General features: G+C 42.7%; 1 protein-coding gene across 1 annotated transcript in view; it reads right to left on the bottom strand.

The window, feature by feature from the left end:
• Nucleotides 1–26,953, bottom strand: part of LOC137427127 (solute carrier family 12 member 5-like) — a 369,173-nt gene that overhangs the window by 145,273 nt on the left and 196,947 nt on the right. Inside the window, exons 2-3 of the mRNA XM_068116316.2 lie at nt 4,201–4,298; nt 2,432–2,563 (exon numbers count right to left, since the gene is read on the bottom strand). Of these exons, the coding sequence (XP_067972417.2) occupies nt 2,432–2,563; nt 4,201–4,298 (230 nt within the window). The remainder of the gene's footprint in view (nt 1–2,431; nt 2,564–4,200; nt 4,299–26,953) is intronic.

Below are 26,953 nucleotides of genomic sequence, written 5' to 3'. Positions count from 1 at the left end.
TTGAATGTGTGCATGGTATCATGAAATCAGGAGATTACCAAGACATTTTGGAGCGCAATGTTCAACCCAGTGTGATAAAGCTAGGTCTCCGTCGAAGGTCATGGGTCTTGCAGCAGGACAATGACCCCAAACACACTTCAAGAAGCACCCAGGAATGGTTCAAGACAAAACACTGGACTGTTCTGAAGTGGCTAACAATGAGTCCAGATCTAAATCCCATTGAACACCTGTGGGGAGATCTGAAAACAGCAGTTGGGAGAAGGCACCCTTCAAATCTGGGAGAACTGGAGCAGTTTGCACAAGAAGAGTGGGCCCAAACTGCCAGTCGAGAGGTGTAGGAAGCTCATTCATGGCTGTGCGCAGCGCTTGACTGCAGTTATTTTGTCCAAAGGCTGTGCTACCAAATATTAAGTCGAGGGTGTCAATAAATGTCTTGGGTCAGTGGGATTGGGACTTCTTGTGTATCCAGCGCTTTGTGGCATGCAGACAGGCCTTCTGAATGAGGAATATTAGTCTCTCGGGATACAACGTCTGCCGTGACTAAAGTTATTCGGGAGTTAAAAGGTGAGTATGTTTCATTCAATCCTTGGGTGAGTCAGAAAACTAGTTGTGCCTTTTAGATTCATTTGGAGATGATGACAAGAGGCAATAAAAAAAAATTTTTTTTTTTTTTTTTTGTATACAAGATCGAGGCTCGTTAAAGAGCTAACATTAATCACAAAAAGTCAAACCGACACACAAAACACAAAAAACAAGGGGAGCGGCAGACAAGATGGGGAGAGAGGGGGAAGGACACAAACACAACATTTGAGAGCAGGGACATCGGGAGAAATGTGGGAGGGGGAGGGCTTGGGGGCAGGTGGGAGAGGTATAAAACATATGAACACTGCAAGGACTCTGGGGTGAATTAGCGGGGGTAGAAAAGATCAAGGTTTTGGATGGGGGAAGATAAGAGATGCTAGTGAACAGCTGTTTTAAAGACCTGGAGGGAGGAGTGGGATTGAAGGGAGTGGGGGAGTTTGTTCCAGAGGCGGGAGAAAAGGGGAATGAAAGAGTGAAGGTGAGCAGAGAGCCTAGATTTTGGCAGTTTAACCATAAGAGGGTTGCAGGCAGATCTTGTGCGACCTGAAGGAATATTAGGGGGACGGAGCACAGAGAGAGCTGGGGGAGCAAGGCCGGAGAGGAGTCGGTAGAAGACAGAAAGACCACCAACCTGCCTGCGGTGAGTGAGTGAAAGGCCCTCGGAGTTAACTTCATCGCAGGAGATTCCAATGATTCTGAAAGCTTTGGCCTCAACAGCGTGAAGCCGAGCTAGGTGTGAGGCAGGAGCACCAGCCCAGAGGGGGTAACAGTATTCCATTGAGCTGCGGATGAAAGCCTTGTATGTGGTGAGGAGCTCAGGTGTGCCAAGGAAGGACTTCGCACGACGGAGGATGCCCAGTCGGCGACTGGCTTTGGAGGCCAGCTTGGAAATGTGGTTTTCCCAAGAAAGATCATGGCAGATAGTGATATCAAAACAGTTGCACATGCTCAGCCAGATACAATTGGCCTACCTGGATTGTTTACCTTGGGTATTTTAGGAAGAAAAGAAAGATAAGGAGAACGAGGGTCTTTAGGAACCAAGCAAGATTTGATGGCTTTCTCTGCCTGAATAGAATCGACTACCATTTTAAACTCTGAGATGTCGAAGGGTGGGGTGAAGAAGAAAAACAACAACAACAACAACAGGCATTTTAAGGCCATTTTCCCTGCAAGAGCGGGGGTTAGCCTGCTGGGGTGAAGAGCGGGGTGAAGAAGAAATCAGCAGATAAATGTTCTTCCGTTGTCATTATGTCGACTACCGATGACATTGCAGAAGGTGATCGCCAAATACAGAGTGACATCTACAAAGAGCTCTCATCTGACCACTCCCCTCCCCCGCCCCCTTCCCTCACAAACCACAAGTTCTCAACCTTCACATCCTAACCCCAAGGCGTTTAGTTATTTCTGTTAACACGAGCTGAGGCTGGTAACGGTCCAAGGGTGAAAATCAGATTTCAAGGAGAACGTGTCCCTGTATCAAAAATGCTCTGAAAAAAGTGTTTCCCTTCCCCTTGTGCCTTGATGGCGAGGGCCTGAATGTTTGAAGTTCTCATGAGTCTTTCAAGGTTTTCAGCAGCAAGCTACAAAAACCTAATGTCAGCCTATAGACTTAGTAAATCTTATCTGTGGTTATCAAGGTTGCGGCATCAAATTCCATATTTTGCAGTAGTGCACAAAAGCATGCATTTTGCTTCCATATAGCCCTGCAGATATTTCACTCAACAGTACCTTTTGCTGTGCCAATTTCCTCATGTTACACATTATATTCCTCGAGAGACCAAGCACTAAAACGACGGACAAGCCTGCAGAAAGGAACGTTCAATTATGGTTTGTTTGATGTGTGTCGCACCTTCTGCTTGCTGGGCTGCGCCTCCCCCAGGCCCTCGGCCTCCTCGTGGTCCCGTGCACCCTGAGGCAGGTTTGTGTAGTTTGCAAACGACCCAAGCAAAGACGACACCTTGGGCCGAACATCCATTTCTTCCTGTAGGATAGAGTGACACGACAACATGACAGCCAAGCGACACCCAATGAAGAATTTGTATTTAGATATACAAATGTAACAGTTGCAAAAATGGATCGATACAACAAAGAAGGCAAAATATATGAATTCAATTGGAGAAATAAAAACAATAGCAACGATGCAAGGTTTTTAGAAAAAAGAACAAAAACTGCATTTACAAGATAAAGAAAATTAAAGTGATCAAAGGGTTAAACAAGTGCAGATACATTCAAAGTACACCGCCCCCATGCCAAATAATTAAATATCCTACAGCGCGGCATTGTCGGGGCGCCCCTGGCGCCCGGCAATACCGCAGTGCAGCTCATCGAGACTGCATTGGGAGGGAGAGGTGTACAATAATTGATTGGTTAATTGCATAATTAAAATCAATAAAAGTTTATCATAAAATATTTTCTTAATCAATTGGCTAATAGCATAACGAAACCACTAGTGCTTCATCCGAAGATGTATCTTTTACAAATTTAATTAAATGAATCGTTAATAAAAAATAAAATAAAAATTTATTAATCAACAAATAATTAATCGATTAATTGATGAATCAACAAATCAAAAATATCCTTTATAGCCCCATCACTTGGTCACTATCGTGTCCAAATATCAGCTTCCTTGCTCAAATGGTGCCTGAGATATTGCCCAGATGAGAAATAAAATAAATAAATGACTAATAATGAAAATTAAGAATAATCATAAAATAATTAAATAATTAATCAATTGGCCAATATAATACATAAACCATCACCATTTCATCCGAATCTGTAACTTAAAAAAATAATTAATTTAGTCATTCATTGAATAATTAAATAATTAATCGATTAATTGATTAATTCATAAATCAAAAATAGCCTTTACAGCTAAATCACTTGGTCATGGGCATGTCCAAATATCAGCTTCCTAACTCAAAAGGTGCCCGAGATATTGGCCAGAAGAGAAAGTATATAAGTACTTAATCGATAATAATTAAGTAACTCATCAATTAATTGATTAATCAAAAAACAAAAAATACCATTTTTGACAAAGTACTTGCTCACTAATGTGCCCAAATTTCAGCTTCCTCGCTCAAAGGATGGCTGAGATATCACCCAGGCAAATAAGAAAACAAACAAGAAAACAAACAACCAGAGTGAAAATTGAGTACTCCCTTTCAGCGTGCGTCATTGCCGAGCCCCCTTCGGTGCCCGGCAATGACGATATGCAGCGCCTGGATATGGCATAGCAAAGGAGCGGTGTGCAACAATAGTGGTTTGAAATGTATTTATTTCTCTGAAATAGGATACTTGACTGAATGTGCAGGACTTTGGAATTAGTTCAGGGTACAGGCGATAACTCGCCTACTTTTCGCTATGGACACCGTGGTATATCTTTCACGTCCACCAACTAATGCTGGCAGACAGACGCCCAGTTCAACGTCCATCTGAAAAGCGGCACACACATCGACACCTTGCACTACCTGCAAGACACCAGGATGACGGTTAAAAGCTGGGCTGAGATTTCAATCCAGGTTAGACAGTTCAGAAGTGGGTGTGCATACCTGGAGGTCGAGGCTATCCTGCCAGCTTGATGAATGACAGCTTATTGGACACTCAAAAAGTGAGTCTCACCTCAAAGAGCGCCAAATGACGGTCGTTGAAGTCGGCACCCTTCTCGGCATCGACCTTCTTGAGAAATGGGCTGTTTTCCTTCTGCCCTCCATCACCGACTAGAAAAGCACAACGGATCATTCAACTCGTCAACACTTCAACCCAGCCCTAACCACAGATATCTTAAATATATCACTTTAATAAGTCCAGGTGTAAAAGTTTTCTTTTTTACAACTTGGCTTTACCTCTTTGCAGATGGGTTATGCATCAAGACCTTTACTTGCTGACCAGACAAAAGTTTTTCACCCATAGGCACTTCTTTGGTGCAAATGAGGAGGCCAAGACCTCCGCCGTCAGTGGGGAACCCCAGATCCACTTTTTTGAAATACTGACTTCTTTCTTGGAAGTCCTAGCAGTGTCCATGTGGTTTTTTTTTTTTACCTCCCTCCCCCCCCCCCCCCTTCCCATGCCTCCTCCCCCAAACCTTCTCCCTCCCACATATCTCCCGATGTCCCTGCTCTCCATCTTGTTCTCCCGCTCCCTTTATCATATGTTTTATGTTTTATGTGTCAGTTTGCCTTTTTGTGATCAATGTTGGCTCTTACACGAGCCTCGATCTTATATACAAAAAGAAAAAAAGAAAACACAGGCATGTCACCGAAGCCTACCGCCAAAACGAATCAGATACAAACGTGTGTACGGTTTCCCGTGGAATGGCAACTGGGCGCTCAAGACAACCTGAAACAGTTCTAGCACAGGGCTTGCTGTTGGAGACAAAGTAACGAAAAGCAGACGCAAATATCTGGAGAACTATTTGCCGACTGATACGATTCCCTGAAGAATAAACGGTATGAAATTCACTCAAACATACTCTGTGTGCCATTTTTGTCAGCTGTGACATTTGTGAATGAATCCATTAATTTGCTGCAAAACATTCGCCTGAAGCCTACGCTCAACCTAGATAACACCTTGACCTACCTATAAGTAAACAGAGGAAGGATTAAGCGATTACTGTACTTTGTTTGCACAGAGGTTAAAATCTGCTGGGGGTGAGAATGACTAAAAGCCAAAAGTGTAACTATTAGGGTAGGAACATATGTGGTTTGATGGACATTAAGTGAAAGCAAAGAGGATCAAAGAGGTCCAAAGATGTGAGGCATTGTTGCGCACGGTTATTTTTAGCATTCCCATTTGAACCCATTGTTCACGATGCAGGGATTCCAGTTTCAAATGTGAAGTACCTGTACCGTATTGATTTGCTCATTGTGTATCGACATCCTTTGTTTCATTAGTCAGGTTCCTTATGCCCAGGTTTTAAGTTTCATTCCGATTTGGTGGAGATTTGTAACCATTTCCATTTTTGAAAAGTTTGAGAGGTTCTGAATCCGAAAACCAATGTTTCCATTTCATTTGAATTTTTTCCCAAATAAAACAAATTGGAAATCAAACATTTTTCAACACCCGTTAATCCCCACCTCCTCTTTCCAATTTTCCAGTTTTTTCCTCTCTGGAGTTTTCTTCTGTATCCATCTTGTCCACGCCATGCATGCGTATTTTGCATCATGTTCTTGCCTGTTACATCCTGATCCATTCACTGTACTAGGTTTTTCACGAGCCTCGACTATGTACACATAAAAAAAGCTGACGTGTCCCTGCTTACTACATCGAGATTGACTAACTACTTGTACACGGACCATACTACTCTATAAACTTTTATCTGTTCTATGGCATTTGACGTTTATCTGTTCTATCTCTAACCCCTCCTCCCCCCACAAACTTAACATTATATATATCAGTCATTATGCAACTCCGTACCGTCAGTGGGGAACCGCCATTAAAGTGTCCCATACAGCTACTGCTGCACCATAATGGGAGCGATAAGAATATTATATATATATATATATAATTATATATATATATATATAATTATATATATACTAGCAGAAACCCATGGTAAAAATACCACATGAAAATAAAATAAAAAAGGAAGCCTTTTATTCTCGCATTGGTTGAACACGAACGGAACTGGGTGATTTTGAGCTTTCCCTGACTGATATCAGCCATAAATGGTCCAATGAACTTGAATATTTGCACATGCATATATCATCATGTAATGAACGCAAAAAAAAAAAATTCATTATATGTCAATTTGTCTAATTATTGTCTTATTATATTGTTCTATAATGATTTAGTACTCGTATAAAATGCCGTCAAAAATGACAGGTTGGAACAGTTTCTTCGACAGTACAGCCTAGAGTCAAGTCTGAAGCCTCAGCCTCGTGCCAGGTGTGTTTATTATATCTTCTTTATTTATAAGACATCATACAGACGTAAATGAACATTCGTTTTACTCTGTATGCGTGGCACGTCACGTGCAGCGAATTTTGCCTCCCTGCGCCTTGTATTTACTGTTATTTTTAAAAAAACTTCTGTGCACCGCCCTTGAGGCTCGGTTTGCAAGCCACCGTCTATAATTCAAATTAAGAGACATAATTACTCTTTTCTAGAAAATGTTTTTCGAGTTTGTTTTATCCCCAAAAGTAAACCATAGTGAACACACAATCGTGTTAAAAGATTGACTTTAAAACCCGACTCAAATCGTCCTGAAGGAGGATAGACATCGATACAAACACACAAACTGACTGTTTTATATGGTAGATGTCTTAGACAACATGCTAAAGCACTCAGAAGAAATTACAGTCCAAATAATTTACACTATCAGTGTCCTAATACATGTGATGATGATGATGATGATGTCCATTCCTTTTGCTCCGTGAGGATGCATATGGCTGCCGAAGCAGTTTCCTTGGCTATTGGGCATAATCCTGGACGGGCCGCCACTCCGACACAGGATACCCGAATGGCTCATTCCTCCCAGCAAGCTGGTACTCAATTTGCCGATCTCAGAAGGATGACAAGCTGAGTCAGCCCCCTGGCATTAATTCAACGATCGACCAGGATTTGAACTCAGGATCCTTGGATCCCAAGCCAGCACCCTAACCGTTAAGCCAACACCAGGCTCCAAATACATGTAGCTCTTATTAACATGTGTTTGTTGTACATAAACATATGCAAAAATTGCAGGTTTTTTAGGACTAATTATCATGTGATATCTAAATGGTAAGTCCGATTTGGACGTATGTGGTATCAAAATGTACGCAAGACCCAAGAGAAAAATGTCATGAGGAGGATTTAAAATCCCCTGCGGTTGCGAAAAACGTCGAGGAGGGGGGCTTCCCGTGCCCCCACCCCTAAGTGCAGTTAGGGTGAAAGAGCTCAAAATTGGAGGTTATATATTTTTTAACAGCAAAGAAAAAAAATTGTTTTCTGGAGTGGTTGAGGCAGTGGTCTGTTGCCGAAATACTGCCCAGGTTAAAAAAATTTTGTTTGATTGAAAAAATATGCAATATTCCTGAAGGTCTAGATTAATTTGAAGCAACTTTTCCAAAAGCATTTTTCTCTCCGAGGAGCATTTCCATGTTTCAGGGTGGGACAGACAGACAGCATTAGCCTCGATTAATATATAATATTATATATAGATAGATTCTATGCGAAAGAAATACTTTCTACTCCAAAAATCCATTAATAAGGCATTCACACACCTTAAACATTTATGACTTGGGCTCATGTATGACCCCATTTCTGAAAAAGGTTTAATGAAACGTATTTCTGTCATCTGAAGATTAAGCAGGAAATGTATTGCTTCAGCTAATTTTATCAGTGTTCGTTGTCGGTCACTAATTGGCTTTGAAACATCAATGGGGCACATCAATTCATGCTTTCGAATTCATTTTTCAATAATCACTTGATAATTTTGTACAATTCAACAAAACTCAATCAAAAAGTTTCAAGAAGAATATCTGTCAGTATGAAAGATGAAGAAAATTAATTGAATGTGGAAGAAAAGAAGAGAATGGATGAAGAACTGGGCCTGCTAGTTAGTTGTTCCTCCTGCATCACAGACAGGTCAGTGGCTTTTGTCTTCCATCATTAATCCAGTACAAACAAACAAAAAGGACACCAGAAAATTATCCTTTTATCATCGATACGCATGTCGAGAGAGATTGCAGCGCTTCAAGTTATTGTGCCACAAATTTTGTGCTTTCACATTTCATATTTTCTCAGTTCACTTTGTACACCATGACACTTCCATAGTAAACACTCAAATAAATAGTTATGCTTAACTTATCCATGAACGGTAAATTGGATTAGAGGACCATACCACAGGCCCCATCGGTGGATCCAGGAATTGTTGCAAATGTGTTGCATCGTCCATGGACGTGACAATAGTTACTGAACTTTTGAGAAGCTAAGATAAGAACTCCAAGAACTTCACTTTGTTGGCTTCCTCAATGTATGAACACAGAAAACAAACAATGATGAAATATTGTTCAAGTATTATTTCAGGACAATAGTGCTACTTTAAAAAAAATCGATTTGATCATTCGTGATGCAGAGATGTTCTTTCTTTGAAATAAATGTGATGAGATTTTGGAGGACCACCCCATCTGAGTGGTGGTGTTGCGTATCCATGTAAATAACTCGTGAAGCTAACTCCGAGGGCCTTTCACTCACTCACCACCGCAGGCAGGTTGGTGGTCTTTCTGTCTACTACCGACTCCTCTCCGGCCTTGCTCCCCAGCTCTCTCTGCGCTCTGTCCCCCAAATATTCCTAAAGGTCGCACAAGATCTGCCTGCAACCCTCTTATGGTTAAACTGCCAAAATCAAGACTCTCTATTCACCTTCACTCTTTCATTCCTCTTTTCCCCCACCTCTGGAACAAACTCCCTCACTCTCTTCAATTCCACTACTCCCTCCAGGTCTTTAAAACAGCTGTTCACCACCATCTCTTATCTTCCCCCATCCAAAACCTTGATCTTTTCTACCGCCGTTAATTCTCCCCAGATCCACTTTTTTGAAATACCGACTTCTTTCCTGGAAGTCCTCGCAGTGTCCATGTGTTTTTTTTTTTTTACCTCTCCCCCCCCCCCCCCCCATTCCCATGCCCCCTCCCCCCAAGCCCTTTCCCTCCCACAGATCTCCCAATGTCCCTGCTCTCCATCTTGTCTCCCACTCCCTTTATCATATGTTTTATGTGTTATGTGTCAGTTTGTCTTTTTGTGATCAATGTTAGCTCTTACACGAGCCCCGATCTTGTATACAAAAACAAACAAACAAACAAAAAATTATTCCTCACGATCCATTATTCATACCAACCACTGCCAGCCTTTTACAATATCACTGGCAGCACATACATTTCCGCAAACAATGAATATTTGTATGTGTGGTATACCATCTACCTAACAATGTTGTTTTGTATGCCGCTTAAGACTGCTCGTTGCATAATTGTCAACCCCCCTGGCGTTAATTCAGCGATTGACTGGGATTCAAAGCCAGGATCCCAAGCCGGCACCCTAACCGCTAAGCCAACACCAGGCTTAATTAGCTCCGATACCATGACAGGTTGATTTTGAGCTGACATCCAACCAGCTGATGTGGTGGCAATTGAAGTTGTCACAGAGTTTGGGTGGATGGTTACTCGTTGAACCATGTTAGCAGAAATAGAGGTATACAGTGTGACCAAAAAATAACTGGTACCCATATTATTTAAAATGACACCTTATTTGGTGCAAATCTGCTTTACATGATGCATGATCACCATGGAAGGTTTCAGATGGATATCGTTAATGTCATCGACTTGATTGAGGTTCGGGCACATGGTCCTGATGTCGGTCTCTACGCTGCATGCACACTTGGATTCGACAGGAAAATTTGTTTATTACTCCGAAACATTCGGCTGCATTAATTGAATGGATTTTATCAGTTGTTGCTGTTTTGAGATCATCTATGGATTGGGGCTTCCTCTGGATTTTGTGAAAAATCCACAAAAAATCCACAAAAGCAAATCCCACTTCCATCTATGGATTTCCAACAAATATACGTTGTCCTTAAGCATCTAACGCTGAACTCGGTTTGAGTCTTCTTGAAGAATTTCGTTTTCAGGTACATTTCGACTAAAAATATTTGATTTAAGTTGTCCATGGCATGTTGAAAAAATGGGTCCTATTTTGACAAAATCGAAATCTGTGGATTATACACAAACTCCACTTTACGCACCTGCAAAAGGTATGTTAGTATGGAGGAAGTTCTTTGAGGTAAGGTCGATTTGGGTTTTTTGTTGTAGTCACCTCGTATATGGAGATGGAGTCATCATTGTTAGGTGAAGCCTGGTGTTGGCTTAACGGTTAAGGTGGCTGCCTTAAGATCTTAGGGTCTTTAGTTTGGGTCCCTGTCATGCTGTTGAAATAACACCAGGTGGGTTAGTTAACTCAGCCTGTCATCCTTCGGAGGTGGGCAAATTGAGTACCAGTTCACTGGTAATTCCCTGTGTGTTGCAAGAGGTGACTAACAGGGTTGGCGGCAGAAAGGGCATCCGGCCATAAAACTGCTTCAAAAAGGGGACCACAGTGCCTGAAAAAGGCTCTGCGGTGAAAAATGGCCTCTAAAGGTGGTTCTATGGTTTAGCAGCTAAGATCTTTTGTGGGACTAAACCGATATGTAAATGTTCCAACATATATCCCTACAACTGGGATGTCTGCGTCATCTTCACAACATCTGGTGTCAATTTCAACTGAGAATATTTTCACAAAGGTTTTCTCCCTCACTCTCTAACGCATGGTTTATTCCCTGCTGTCTGTAGCTATCCTATCCATCCGCTCAGCACTAGTACACTGAAACCCGTGGTGAGGAGGTTGCGGCCGAGTAACTTGCTTTCTCAAAATGGAAAGCTCACCTGACTGAGCAACTTTCGGTCACTCCGTAAGGATCACACATCACATCGAGTGTGTCCATCTTGAGAAAACCCAGAAAGCACAAACCTTTTTTCTGCCCCACTGTCGGTCTGTATGCTGTTAGCCCTCTGTATCATCGCTCTTCCATGACTGGATGTTCCAATCAATAAATATGCTTCATGGGTGATTGACTTGAAGGTTTTTAGATCTTCGTTTGCAGTCCTCTTTTATTCACATACTTGATGCCAGTCAAGCTTCTGAAGAACTTCCATACACATCGTTACCAGATTTGGTATTGTAATGGTTCGAGCGTCCGCTCTGAGTTTAGGAAGTCAGAGGTTTAACCAGGTCTGAGTCATACCAAAGACTTTAGAAATGGTTGTGTTCTGCTTCTTTACTTGATGCTCAGCAATTAAAAAGGATAGATCATGGACAAAGAACCATAGATTGGCAACCATTGAGCAGGCTTTATCGGCATCATGGCCTCCTCCAGCGTGGAAGTTACTTTTAAGGGAACTCATTATTGTTCTAGAAATAATCCGTTAAATACAAGAACTTCTGTACTTTCTAAGAAAATTAAGATGTCATTTCAACAGACTTTCTAGACTCAAACTATGGTTCATCAAAGGAGAGATACAGAGCCAGCTGTGAATACTTTTGGTAACATCAATCCATCAGCAATATATATGTATAGATTTTGGACATGGTGTACTTGATATAATTTGCTTCCAGTTCCAGAAGAAAGTGACAAATCATGTGCAAGTTTCAGTTGTTTCAATGTGGATTCAACAGAATGCTGCGAATAGCCTGAACCGAAATACATGAGCAGCTTCAAACTTTCGAGAGCAATGAATCGAGGTAAAATAAATTCAATCAAAACTCTATTTCCTCTTGCGAAATTGACTAGAGAGCAACGTAACGGAACAGTGGAAGCATAAGTGTGAAATGACATTCTGCCACAAACTTAATCAGCGTGTGCATCAAGCCACGGCATCTGGAGCACAAAATGCTGACTATGACCCCAAAAATACGTTTCATTAGAACACGTTCTCTGGTTGTATGGATTCTAGGAAGCATGAGATGTGAAATTGATTAAAGAAAAGGAAAAAACCGAAGTGAATATTCAAAACAAGACGTGTGTCAATTGTGTCATGAACGTTTCAATAGCTGAGACTTTAACTTCGACATGTCATTGGTCATGACTCATGAAAGATATTTGGAGTTTGATCAGATTCCTGGTATGCAGTGCCACCTTCAATGAAAGTGACAAATGACTCAGATGACATACGTTGATGTAATCCGTCCACAACATTTTGCCCAAGATGATCACGCTACATGTTTTTTTTCATTTTGCTTGAGGTGTGTTGCTGGTTGTCATCTCCATACGCAGCTTTCAAAGGGTGGAAAAGAGCCCTCCCAGGTCTCAAAGTATCCACCTCCGTGTGTGTGTGTGTGTGTGTGTGTGCGTGCATGCGTGCGTGCGTGTGTGTGCGTGTCACACATGCATTTTTTGGCATTTCTACAGAAACACAATGCTGTATTTCATTTAAATTTCATTATTGTATGAAATTACTTTTCCCCTAACCAAGACTTTCTCATCAATTGCTGTGGAGAGTGATTGCACAATGGTGGTCAATCGGATGATTCATCTCTCCACCTGCATTCATGATAGATCGTGAGTGATATATTTGTGCAAACATAAAATCTGCAAAAATAACTTATGGGAAAGAAAAAATAATAATAAGGATCAGTAATAGATCAGTGGCATGTTTGGTTTCCTCATTTCACAATGGCAGCCAAGAATATGAGAGATGGAGTGACGGTTGTGATTTTGGTTCAAGGCCTGGAGGACAGGATACATACGTACAACTAGAGACAGAACTCAGTAGAGCGTATACTTCCGCCAGGCTGAACAGCTTACATTTTGTTTCCCCCCTGATCCACCAAGTTTCGTCTGAATCTGTCCACAACTTTTTAAGATATTGTGCTCTATATAATTTTTGGTCCCATCTTTCAATTGTGAAGAATCACTTAAAATTTAAAAAAAAGATCGTATCCAAAGCCCTGGTGTTGGGCTAGCGGCTAGGGTGCCGGCTTAGGATCCGAGGATCCTGGGTTTGAATCCCGGTCGATCGCTGAATTAACGCCAGGGGGGTTGACTCAGCCTGTCATCCTTCCGAGGTCGGCAAATTGAGTACCAGTTCACTGGTAATTCCCTGTTTGTCGTTAAAGGCGGCAAAAAGGGTTGGCGTCAGGAAGGGCATCCGGCCGTAAAACATTGCTTCAAAAAGGGGACCGAAAAACAACAACAACCACGGTTCCCAAAAAAGGCCAACACCCGCTTTGCGGGGAAAAATGGCCTCTAAAGGTGGTTTTTTATTTGTTTATCCAAATCCAGATCTTCACCAAAATCGAATGAATGTGTCCTAGCCACGCACGCAACCTGTCCACCAAGTTTCGGCCTAATCCGTGTACATCCTTTTGAGATGTCCTGCTCACAGACAGACAGACAGACAGACACAAACAGGGTTGAAAACATAACCTCCGTCCACCTTCGGTGGCGGAGGCAAACATGGTTGAACAATGTGATAAAGATCAAAATCACTTTATAACCTTTACTTATGGTAAATATATGCAAAATGGACAAGCTGTTCAATTTTACTTTCGATCAAATTATACACAATCTTTGTCAATATTGCAATTTACATCATGGAATGTGCTGCTCAATTTGATAATGAAACACGAGACTGGTAAAACTGCCTCTGCTCTAAATGTCTGATCCAATTTTAAAACGACTGCCGCCATAAAGCACAGACGAACGTTCAACCATCAAATGCCATAAATAAATTGGCAGAGAGCGAGTTTGAATGGATAAAATGGTGGCACGGATTTTTGGAACCCCCATCACATCCTACAAACACCCAAATAGCAATCAGTGTGGATGAAATCCATGGATTACTCTCAATCTCCGTTCCCAATCCAACGAAATCCGGTGTGCCAAGCCTTAGTCGCAGTCACGGGACCAGCAGGCACTGCTTTGGGCTTACAGGCGATTACATAAGCCAGGCTTTGCCTCGCCATCCTGACACAGACCACAAAAAACATGGCAGATAGGTTTATACCGGCAGAATCTCAGCCTCAGATTCAAAACAATCGGCAGAAGATAACATTGTATTTATTCTTCCTCATTTCCCTTTATATATATATATATATATATATATAGTCATGGCCAAAAATATTAGCACCCTTGCACTTTTTTCAAATAATTCACAATTTTCTCTAAAAAATAAGTTGAAATTGACAAAAGTATTTGGTCTCCACAATTCTTGTTGTCACTGTTAATATTGCAGAACCTTTGTTTTTGATTCAGCACATAATATATCCTTTTAAATCAGAAAATAAAAATAAATGGCATTGACAAAATTATTGACACCCAAGACTTAATATTTGGTAGCACAGCTTTTGGACAAAATAACTGTAGTCAAGCGCTGCCCACAGCCATGAATGAGCTTCCTGCACCTCTCCACTGGCAGTTTGACCCACTCTTGTGGAAACTGCTCCAGTTCTCCCAGATTTGACGGGTGCCTTCTCCCAACTGCTGTTTTCAGATCTCCCCACAGGTGTTCAATGGGATTTAGATCTGGACTCATTGCCGGCCACTTCAGAATAGTCCAGTGTTTTGTCTTGAACCATTCCTGTGTGCTTTTTGAAGTGTGTTTCGGTTCATTGTCCTGCTGCAAGACCCATGACCTTTGACAGAGACCCAGCTTTCTGACACTGGGTTGAACATTGCACTCCAAAATGCCTTGTTAATCTCCTGATTTCAGGATACCATGCACACATTCAAGGCACCCAGGGCCAGAGGCAGCAAGGCAACCGCAAAAATCACTGAACCTCCTCCATGTTTGACTGTAGGGAAGGTGTTCTTTTCTTTGAAGGCTTCATTTTGTTTTCTCTAAACATAGAGATGATGTGCTTACCAAAAAGCTCAAATTTTGTCTCATTTGTCAATGGGACATTCTCCCAGAAGGATTTTGGCTTGTTCAGGTGTGTTTTGGCAAACTCTATTTGGGCTTTCTTAATATCTCTCTCTCAGCAGTGGGGTCCTATCTTACAAACCCCTTTCATTGAGTTGGTGACGGATGGTGTGAGTTGAAACTGTCGTACCTTGTGTCTGAGAGTCAGCTTGAATCTGTTTGGCAGTTGATCGAGGTGCTTTCTCCACCATTCGAACAATCCTTCACTGCAATCTTCGATCAAGTTTTCTCTTGCAGCTACGTCCAAGGAGGTTGGCTACAGTGCCATAGGCCTAAACTTCCTCATAACATTGCGTACAGTGGAAACAGGAACACCGAGGTCTCTGGAGATGGAGTTGTAGCCTTGAGATTGTCCATGCTTGGCTACAATATTGTGTCTGACCTCCTCAGACAATTCTCTCGTTTTCTTTCTTTTCTCCATGCTCATTGCGGTACACACGGTGACACAAAACAGCGGAATGACTTATTTTCTCTAATCAAACAGGTTGAATGAGTGATTGTTATATTGTAGGTACCTGCAACTCACTACAGGGGAGTTCATTTCCAAAGAAAAGGAGAATCACCTGCTTGAAATATAATTATTTCCAACAACTTCTAAAAGGTGCCAAAAATATTGTCCGGGCCAATGTGGTGAGGACCTCCATCCATTCCTGCGTGGAATAAGCTGAGATTTTGTAATTCGTTCAGCTTTTTTTGTTTTGTTCCACTGCAAACCAAAGAAATACATATGTGGATACCAAAAGATTTTTAATTTCAACAATTTTCTGGAAGACATGGTGCATTCTTTGATAAAAGTGCCAGGGTGCCAATATTTTTGGCCATGACTGTATATTTTATTTTATTTTATCTTTTATTTTGAAGGCTTCAGTCACAGACTATATTGTCTGCCTCAAGGCCAGGCCTTAAAAAAAAGAGCTGCATTGACAGAAAAGTGAAGAAAGAGAAAATAGTCTCAGAGTTTTTGCGGAAGTAAAAAATATGCTTTTTATGATAAGTGTTTGGAAAGACATGGGAGGTAATGAGTTCCAGAGTTTGGCAGTGGTGGGGAAGAAAAACATTACAACGGCCCACCCTTGAGTTGCCAATGGCTACACAATAATCATGAGATGTAGTGGCTTGCCAAGTATTCCGTGGTCTCGCTAATGGCGGAGGTACACAAGCAGCAATTTATTGGGAGCAGAAACCGAAGAAATATCTGCAGAAAAGAGAAAGAGAGCCAACTTTGTGACGTAATTTGAGTGGGTCGAGTTTTTGAGATCAGATTGGGAGAGTTGATAAGTCGGAATACTTTGGATTCAATTCTGTCCATATGCGAGAGCAGTACTCAATACAAGGACGATCAATCCTTTATATAGTGGAAGCAACTGTTGACAGAAGAATCTTCGACATCTGAACAGGACTCCTTGTTTCTTCGAGGCAGACTTAGCTATTTGTGCAATGTGTGGATTCCAGGATAAATTTGATGTTAGGGTAATACCTAGTAGGTTAATTGTATCACATATGTTTTTTTTGTATACAAGATCGAGGCTCGTGTAAGAGCTAACATTAATCACAAAAAACAAACGGACACACAAAAAAAAAATATAATAAAGGGAGCAGGATACAAGATGGGGAGAGAGAGGGAAGCACACAAGTACAACAGTAGAGAACAGGAACATCGGGAGATTTGTGGGAGGGAGAGGGCTTGGGGGGAGGTGGGTGCAATTTCACCCACCGATGGGAAAGGGTGGGGGGGGGGTGTGGGGGTGAGAGAGGTATAAAACACATGGACACTGCTAGAACTTCAAGGAAAGAAGTCGGTATTTCAAAAAAGTGGATCTGGGGTGAAATTAACAAGGGTAGAAAAGATCAAGGTTTTGGATGGGGGAAGATAAGAGATGGTGGTGAACAGCTGTTTTAAAGACCTGGAGGGAGGAGTGGGATTGAAGAGTGAGGGAGTTTGTTCCAGAGGCAGGAGAAAAGAGGAATGAAAGAGTGTAGGCGAGCAGAGAATCTTGATTTTGGCAGTTTCACTAGAAGAGGGTTGCTGGCAGATCTTGTGCGACCTGTCGGAATATTTGGGGCACAGAGCACAGACAGAGCTGGAGGAGCTAGGCCGGAGAGGAGTCGGAAGAAGACAGAAAATCCACCAACCTGCCTGCGGTGAGTGAGTGAAAGGCTCTCAGAGATAGCTTCATCGCGGGAGATTCCAATGATTCTGAAAGCTTTGGTTTCAACAGCATGAAGCCGAGCGAGGTGTGAGGCAGGAGCAGAGGGGAGAACAGTATTCCATTCAGCTGTGGATGAAAGCCTTGTATGTGGTGAGGAGCTCAGGTGTGCTAAGGAAGGACTTCGCACGACGGAGGATGCCCAGTCGGCGACTGGCTTTGGAGGCCAGCTTGGAAATGTGGTTTTCCCAGGAAAGATCATAGCAGATAGTGAGACCCAAAAGCTTGAGTGACAGAACTTCTTGGAGAGGATTGTTGAGAAAGTAGATGGGAGGATTGTCCAGTCGGTCCTTTCGGAGAGACATAGTAAGAGTGTGAGATTTGTCAGGATTGAAAGACATGTTCCACTTGTTTGACCAGTCTGCGATTTTGTCAAGGTCTACAGAGAATGAGGAGGCTGCAGACTGCCGATCTGAGGGATGAGGTTTGGAGCGGCAGAGAGTGGAGTCATCAGCAAAGAGATAGAGAGGGTTTTCCAGAGAGTCGGATAGATCATTGATGAAGACCAGAAAAAGCACAGAGCCCAGAACACTGCCTTGAGGAACTCCAGCCTCAACAGGAAAGGGAGATGAGAGAAATCCATTCAGGGCCACACGTTGACTACAACCAGAGAGGAAGTCCGCCAGCCATTTGTGGAGAATTCCATGGATACCATAGGAGGAGAGTTTGGTGAGCAGAGCGGGGTGCCAGACCGTATCGAAGGAATGTGATATGTCAAGGGAGACAGCTCTGATGTCCTGTTTGGCATTGAGGATCTCCATCCATTGTTGAGACAGAAGAAGCAGCATGTCCAGAGTAGAATGACCTGGTCTGAATCTCCAAATTGATGATCCGAGATCAAGCCATTGGTGAAGAGGAAGGATTTGCTATCCGAAGCAATGATGAATTCCATGACTTTGCTCATAATTGGGAGCAGGCTGATTGGTCTGTAGTTGCAAGGATCTGTTTTTGCATCTTTTTGTGTAAAGCAGATGGCAGATGACCTTGAGCAAAAGAGAGGGTGAAGAGAACAGAGAGAGGGTGAGATAGAGCGGCAGAGCAGGATTTTAGGACCCGTGGGCTGATGCCGTCTGGTCCAGTTGCAGAATCAGAGTCGAGGTTTGACAGAAACTTCTCCAAATTGTCAGGAGAGAAGGACACAGAGTCCAGGAGCAGCTGGGTTCGACTGGGTATGGTGGGTACAGAGAGAGATGGGTTTGGGACACAATACTTTGAGGCAAACACAGAGTTGAGGCATTCAGCTTTTTCATGTGCGCAGTCAGCTGTGTAGCCATTTGAGGTCAGGGAGGGGATGGAGTGGGAACAAACACCAGAAACAGATTTGACCAGATGCCACCAGGATTTGGAAGAGGGAGACAGGTTTGAGAGTTCAGTCTTTAGAGTTGAGAGATATTGTTTCCTGGCTCCCCTGAGTGTAGACACACACTTGTTCCGGGCTTTGTGAAAGGAAATGAGATTGCCTTCTGTTGGATTTGCCTTCCAGGAAGCAACGGCAAGTTGTTTCAGGACAACTGCCTCACCACAAGATTCCGTATACCATGGATGGGAGGAAGCGTATGACGACTGAAGACGAGATGGAATAAATTTGTACATGAGAGAGAGCAATTTACTTTGGAAGAATTCCCAGGATGAGTTGATGTCAGAGGCAGTAGAGATGGGAGACCAGTCCAGATGATTGATGGCCGCTTGAATACCATGCCAGTTAGCCTGAGTGATATGCCAGGCTCCTCGACGCTGAGGAGGCTCTCTGAGAATGGCCAGAGAGATGTCCACTTTAACAAGCATATGGTCAGATGAACCGATTGGAGCAGGAGAAGAGCAGCAGACATTTGCAGGGAAGTTTGTCATAACCAAGTCGAGAAGAGAAGATGCTCCGTTGACTGAGATCCGGGTTGGGTAATTGACAGACCGTGTCAGTCCCAGTGGCCTTTGCTGAGGTGGGAGGTACCCACACCCAGCCAGCTGGTACGATGACAGTTGAAATCGCCACATACACTACCAGTCAAAAGTTGTAGAACACCTCAATTTTTCCAGTTTTTATTGAAATTTAGGCAATTCAAGTCCAGTGAATAACCTTAAATCGTACAAAGGTAAGCAGGAAACTGCTCGAGGTTAAAAAAAGAAAGAAGTTTCGGTAAGCAAAAACGGGAAAATAATGTAAATTGCACAGTTATATTGTAAAAAAAAAAAAAGGCCTTCTTCAGGGAACAAGTAATGGGTTAACAACTTACAGCTGTTCTGCAGCAATGTAAGTAAATTAAGCCTTGAAAGTTGATGGAAACAATTCCTACAGGTGTCCCAACCTCTGCTGAATACTCGATTACAAGTAAGAATGTGGGAAGGTAGTTTGACTGGTTCAGAGGATTAATTGTTACTAATATGAGACTCATTCTCCCGTACAGGTTTGGACGGAGGTTAATTGTCAACAATAGAAGAGTGAAGAGTCTTATGGACAGAAGGATTGAAGGAAGAGCATAATCCAATCGCAGGGTTGAAGGAAGGACTGATGGGGTGAAGGAGGGGTTTATGAATTGAGGTTGGGTGAATTGAGGTTTGAGGACTCGAGAGGGTCATTGAGGACTGATTGTGGATTGAAAGAAAGATTGTTTGGAATGGACCGATGGAAGATTGAAAGAAAGAGATTGTTGGAAATGGGGAGACATCACACCGGAAATACATAGACCCTTCTAACATTCTGTGAATTCAGTGTGGCAGCCACATTCAAGTGTAAGGTGTGCACAGAGGGAGCTGCAGATGGGGGAAATGTTGAGTTGGATCTTGGAGACGGCGTGAAGCTGGAAGGTGTGAAAACATTTTGCTACCTAGGAGACATACTGAATGGAAAAGGTGGATCCGACTCGGCAACGGTTGCTAGAGTGAGATGTGCATGGAAGAAGTTTCGGAAACTGAGTGGTGTGCTGACGAGGAGGAGAGTGTCGTTGAAGCTGAAGGGAAAGGTGTATGCTGCATGTGTGAGAAGTGTTATGATTTATGGGAGCGAGACATAGGTAATGAACGTAGAGCAGCAACGAAGGCTGGAAAGGGTGGAAATGCGAATGGTTCAGTGGATGTGTGGAGTATCGTTGAGAGAGAGGAAGACAAATGATGAATTGCAAAAGATGATGGGAATAGAGCCTGTGATGGGTGCTGTGAAGAGAAACGGGTTGAGATGGTTTGGTCATGTGTTGAGGAAGGATGAAAGTGACTGGTTGAGAAGAGTGATGGAAATGAATGTAGAATGAAGTAGAGGATGGGGAAGACCGAGAAAGACTTGGCTAAAGGTGGTGGAAGAAGAAATGCGGGCAAGGGGGTTAACAAGGGGAGATGTAGAAAATAGGGCAAAATGGAGATGATCGTCATGGGGCCCGCAAGGCTAACCCCCACTCAAGCAGGGAAAATAGCCTTAAAATGCTTATTGTTGTGTTGTTGTATTCTAACAACAATGCATGGCCCCATACTCAAACCCTTAGATAATGGGCAAAGGTATACCTTTCCACAGACTATGGAAATAACTATCTGGGGATTCCCAAGGTGCAAGGAATGATATGGAAGATGGGGTGTACAACAAGTTGGAAGAGGATGGTGGGAGGAAGATGATCTATAAATTAGCTCATGACAGGGATGAGGATAGCAAAGACATGAAGGGGAGGGGCGGGGAGGCCGTGATCAAGGACAGTGGCGGGAGGCTAGTGACAGACAGGGTGCAGCATTGAAGGTGTGGGACAGTTATCTCAAACAGCTGTAAAACCGGGAAGAAAGCAACGGCGAGCTGGAGCTACCAAGTTACGTGGGGAGAAAGTGCAGCTGGTGAAGATCACGGAAGAGGAAGTGCGGACGGCATTGAAGAGGATGAAAAGGGGAAGGATGCCAGGCATTGATGAGGTGTGTACAGAGATGAAAATTGCAGCGGGATAAGTCGGAGTCAGGTGGAAGAAGAGGTGTTGAATGGATGTATGAGAGATGGGTCAATTCCGGAGGAGTGGAGGACAGAGTTAATTGTGCCGATATGGAAGGGGAAGGTGGATGTTCAAGATCTGGAGAAGTACAGGGGTATTACAGTCCTTAGTCATGTCATGAATGTGCTGGAAAGCGTTCTGGATGGGAGGATAAGGAGGAGATCGGAGAAGAGCAGCAGGGGTTTAGAGAGGGTAGGGGAACGACAGATGGGATGTTCATGCTGAGACAGCTGGTGGAGAAGAGGTTGGAAGTACAAGGTGAAATGGCATTGGGATTTATGGATCTGGAGAAAGCCAAAAACACTGTCCCGAGAGAGATGGTGATGGTAACACTGAGATGGATTGGAGTGCTAGTAGCAGAAGTTTGGTTGGTGGAAGGGTTGTTAGGTTGGTCCTGGGATGTTGGAGAAGCTCAAAGTGAACATCGGTTTGAGGCAGGGAAGCGCTCTCAGCCCACTCCTGTTTATCATGGGTGATGGAGCTTTTAAGCAGGAAGGTGGACATGAAAGATTTTTTTATGGAGAGGATATTATATGCGGACGATCTGGTTATTGTGGTGGAGAGTAGGCGGGAGATGCAGGAGGTACTGGGAGAGGGTGGGGGTGGGAGATGGAAGGAGGCATTTGAGAAAATGAGCTGAAAATGAGCATGGAGAAGATGGAGGTTATGTGGGTTGGGCAACAGAGAAAATAAATGAATATCACGTTGGAAGGGAGGGAGACCAGACAAGGAAATATGTTTGAGTATCTGGGTGGAACAGTGACCGGGGATGGTAAGTCAGAGGCAGAGGTGTAGAGGAGGATTCAGGTGGGTGTGAATGTGTGGAGAAGGTGGAGGATGTAATAGCAGACAGAAAGATTTCAAGGAGATTGACAGGAAAGGTTCTGATGTCGTGCGTAATACCGGCCTATCTTTACAGGCTGGAGACAGTGGTGTTGACAGACTGACAATAACAGATGCTGCAGGTTTGTGAGAACAATTGGGTCAGGAGGATTGTTGGAGTGAAGAGGGTGGATAGAAGGAGAATGGGAGGAGATTGGTGTGCAGATGAGCTTGACTGGGAAATTGGTGAAATGGCGGCTGAGATGGGCTGGACATTTGGTGTGGATGGGGAAAGAGAGAATGGCAAAAATGGTGGATAGCTTGAGGGAACAAGGTAGGAGGAAGAGAGGTAGACCATGGTCGAGATTGGAGGATTGTATGAAGAAGAGGAATATCAGTAAGATGGTGATGGTTGAAGAGTGGAGAAAGTTGGCTGAGGACAGAGGGGAGAGGAGGACTATCGTGGTCTAGGCAAGGCAGGAGCTCGGTGTCATCGGACCTCACCCCTTATAAAGGGAAGAGAAGGAGAACAGCAACAAATTTAATGTAATTCTTGACCAGGCAATATTAATATGACCCTACTGCAAAGCCGCAATGAGAAGGCGAAGCCAAAGCCTCTTGCCACTATTTCCGTCTCGACTTCGGATATTTCCGGCAGTGAAAAACTATCGCCCTACGGCCGCGAGATTTCTAAAAAATAATTATTCGTCAATTTTAGAATATTTGACGCCGTTTTCAGCCTCCGAAACGTGGTAACAAGCTTTTTTGAAATATTTTTTCAAAAGCTCGAATCTCATTGGTTCCGGTGTTTGGTGAAGATTTTCGTTGAAGATAACCAGGGCCCATGTGGGCCCGGGGAACGAGGTTGGTCTTAAAGTATTTTAATTACAAATTAGAGGTGCATAATATGGTGAATCAAACAAATACGGGTGAAACAAACTCCTATTGAACTTTTTTGCAATTTTTTATGCATACTTCCGCATCCGCAAGATGGCGGCCTCCATGGAGCGATTTGGTGCGTCAAAGCTTAGAAATTCTCAAAGGATCCAGCAAAATCTGGCTTTTCAATATAATACGTACGCGTTCATTCACAACACCGGCTTCGCCGGCTATAATTACTTTTTCAAAGGATATAGTGCTGATGTTATTACTCAACCGATGCATTAATTAATTAATACTTCAATTTAATCTGGTTGTATTCCGCAGGGTTTTAAAAAAAGCAAATGTTATGCCCATACATAAGGAAAATACCATTTCTTGTGTGGATAATTACAGACCTATCTCTGTACACTTGGTCCTCAATTAACGTCAAATGTTTTCTTTCCTCAATTAACGTTGTGTTCTCGAAAAATGCGACTTTAAGTGAAACAACATAAAATAAAACTAGAACGGGCACTCGGTAGAGCGCATACCTTCGCCGCAGCTACTGTTCTGTACTTGGCATGGGAGTGTAGGGAACAGAACAACAAAAATACGATTTTGACCTTTTCGTGACCTTGACCTTTGACCCGATTGCTCCCAAAATCTAATCAAATGTGTCCCGTATAATAACCAATCATCCCACCAAATTTCATGCAATTCGGTTGAATACTTTTTGAGTTATGCGAATAACATACACACACACACACACACAGACATACAAATAAATACACAGCGATCAAAACATAACCTTCCGCTTTTGCGAAGGTAATAAAAATCACATTTTCCTATAATAATTATATTAATTATATTAATAATATTAATTATACATTAATTATAATTAATGTATAAACTGGAGTTAGGGCAATCCGTCTGTATTTTCATACAAATCAGCCTTGAAAACTTGGGCTAAAACCCAAATGATGTACAAAAACCTTTATCTATGACAAAAATTGCTCATCCCAATATTTTGGTGATGTGGCAACAGTTGACTCGGGTTAAAACTGAAATTTTGGGTTGTAATCAAAATATCGCTTTCTTTCTTAATAGACGATGACATGGTGTTGTTGTTCAGTTTTTAGATGTACATAAACGCACCAGTACTCTTGACTAGAGTCCCTGTATAAAGAGAGTTGCGCCATGCGCTGACCCGAGATTTCTGGTCACGTGATTTCGTGGCGCCATTTTGTGTCTAACTTCACCGTGCGTGAACGTCAGCTTGGTACGGGAATGTTGTTTATTGCCAAACAAAATGACTGGTTGTTCTGCTTTTGGTTGTTCAAACCAATCTGGGAAATATAAGATGTATAGATTTCCAAGTGATAAAGTCAGAAGACAAATTTGGGAAGCGAAAGTCAGACGAAAGAGCTGGAAAGCGATCGACTCCTCGAGACTCTGCCAGGTAGGCCCACGCCGCTTGATGATCGATGTTCAAAAGCAATTCTATCTGCTCGGTTTTTTTTTGGTTGTCTGTCCGTTGAAAACCCTTTTAAAGGGAAGTGATTTGTGTTTGTTTATAATCTTCAAGGAGCTGACCAAAAATGCATTTCCGTGGGAAGAACCCTGCTCAATATTTTTCGGGTAGTCCTAGCGGACCGCATATTGTCATTGATTGATGAAATGTCCCGGTACAGTGACATTGCCTGGTCTGCGGTTGGGTAGTCTGCGGGCAATGTCACTGTACTTTTTCAGAGGGAATTAATTTTGATTTTATAGGGGTGGGAAACCCATGGTCCGTTTTGTTTTCAGTTGTCTGTCCGTCCATTCAAAACTTATTCTGAGGCAAGTTATTTTTTGGGTTTAAAATCTTTAGCCTAATCGGCAATCATAAAAGCAATTTTAGGGGGGGACCTGCTCAATTTTTTTGCGGGTTGTGCAGCCATCCATACGTCCAAAATTTGACGAGTTCTTGTTTGCTTTGTACAGTGCTCATGCGTCTTGTGGCATATTTGCTCAAATATTTCCCACCCCGGGATTTATGGCCAAATTGTAGCGATGGAAGATTTTGCACATTGGACAATCCCTATATATTTAACCTGGTGACAGCTATCGTTCCCAAAACATACAATATTTCTAGGTGATTAATGCAGTAAAACAGGTGTATTTGTGTACCCACATTTAAAACTGGCTCAACTTTCAAAAGCTGTTATCCCTGTTTGATATCAATATACATGTGGTCGATAGAGCTAGCGATTTGTCTGGCCATCTTCCGGAAGATTGTCCATGTGATTTTCTGTTGTGGAAGTACTAGTACAATGGAAATTGAATATAAATGTCGATAAAACTAAAGTTGTACACTATAGAAATATGGCAATACCACGTACAGAATTTGTTTTAAGTGTGTTAGACTATATGTCGGCTGGAAGTCCTACACCGGAATTGCTCTCGGCACCCTTTAAAAAATATTGGATATGCCCACACTCCTTTCTAAAAGTTATTAAAATTCAGAGAACGACAGCATTGGTTTGTCTTACTTATAATGTTAGCTCTTATATGCAGTGTTGGCTTGTAATATGCATTGCCATACCACTTTTAATATCACCACACAGCTCTTTTCCACGGCAATAGCTGAGTTTTTGACAAAACAAATATCACCTGTATGTAATAATAAGACAAAATATGTGTAGTAAATTTTTTTTTTAGCAGGTTTAGAATATATCACCCCATATCGCGAATGTACATGTATATCTAATCCGACACACTTAGACACAAAATGGCGTCCAAATTTGAGTTGACACAACTCTCTATATACAGGGACTCTACTCTTGACTGTATGAACATTTTATTTGGGTGGTGTATATATAGTAGACTGCTGGCTGCCTCAATCACTCCTGAAACAAGCGTTACACCTAGGTCCACCGTCGGTGAAGTGATGCGAGTTGACAAAGTGGAAGACGCAGGAAACATGGAAGCGTTGATATTATTTGCGAGTGGGTTGGAGCCACACCCACACACCTGATTAGAAGTTAGTAGTTCATTTATTTTTCAAGATATTCCACTCACAAGGCTCAACGCACGCACGCACGCACACATGCACGCACACACGGAGGGAGGGGAAAACCATAGTCCCCCTTTCGCTCCGCGGTGCGACGGGGGACAATAAACATGCATTACCTCATTTCCTCTGCATGGGTTGCAATCATAACGTACCGTTCTTTCATCAAAACGTACCTTTATTTCATGATGAAAGACACGTTGTTCAGTCTTCAAATGTACACCAGAGGCCTGGAGCCTAAAGCATGGAGCCTGAGGTCTATAAGTAGCGACCAAAATGTCAATTGCGAGGTTACAATTGCGGTGGAGTCAGACCACTGTCCAACCAATGGGTGGAAAGAGAAACAGCTGGAGAAATCTGGCTACTTCAATATACTGCATAGATTAATGGAAATAGAAAATTTAGTTGATACTAAATCATTGCCACTTTATTGTTTCCTTGCAAGAATATTGGAGAAAATAAATTGAGTGTAAGCTTTCCAGTGATCATCACTCCAAGCTGTTGGCTGGAAGATAAGATTATTCCTTCATTTAGGTAAAAGAGAATATATTTCACTTGGTACAAAATGTAAGCTTAATATATTGTTGCAGTTTTTAGAACCTTCACTTTATCAAATTTAGTATTAAAATTCCTTATAAATAACCCCTGTGTACATTCCCCTTTAATTGGCTGTTAATTGAACTGAGTGCACCTTAATTAGTCCATGAACACCACGTAGGCCACCATAGGACCTTCTCAATAGTTATTTCATTAGTCTGTGTTTCAGTTAAGGCTATGTTCCCACTCGTCGATCTTACGTTGCACCAAATCAAATAAGATAGATCCCCTTTTCAATAGCCCCAAAACTCCATTGCCAGCAGCGCTTGCCTCCATTGCCAGCAGCATTCGCCTCCATTACGCACGTGGTCAGCTCGGAGAAGAAGGGCGTTGCCCGCCCCTCGTCATCATGGGCGGAGCCAGGAAGAGCCCGTGCCAACCAATCGGCACCACGGAGAGCGACCCGGTAGGCGTGCCCTCGTAGCCCGCGGCTTGATCTCGGTGAGGGCC

Source organism: Myxine glutinosa, chromosome 5 (genome assembly GCF_964187855.1).
Source record: "Myxine glutinosa chromosome 5, kmMyxGlut1.1, whole genome shotgun sequence".
NCBI classification, from domain to species: domain Eukaryota; kingdom Metazoa; phylum Chordata; class Myxini; order Myxiniformes; family Myxinidae; genus Myxine; species Myxine glutinosa.
The sequence above is the reverse complement of the archived record's forward strand: the minus strand, read 5'-3'. Positions and strand labels throughout refer to the sequence as shown.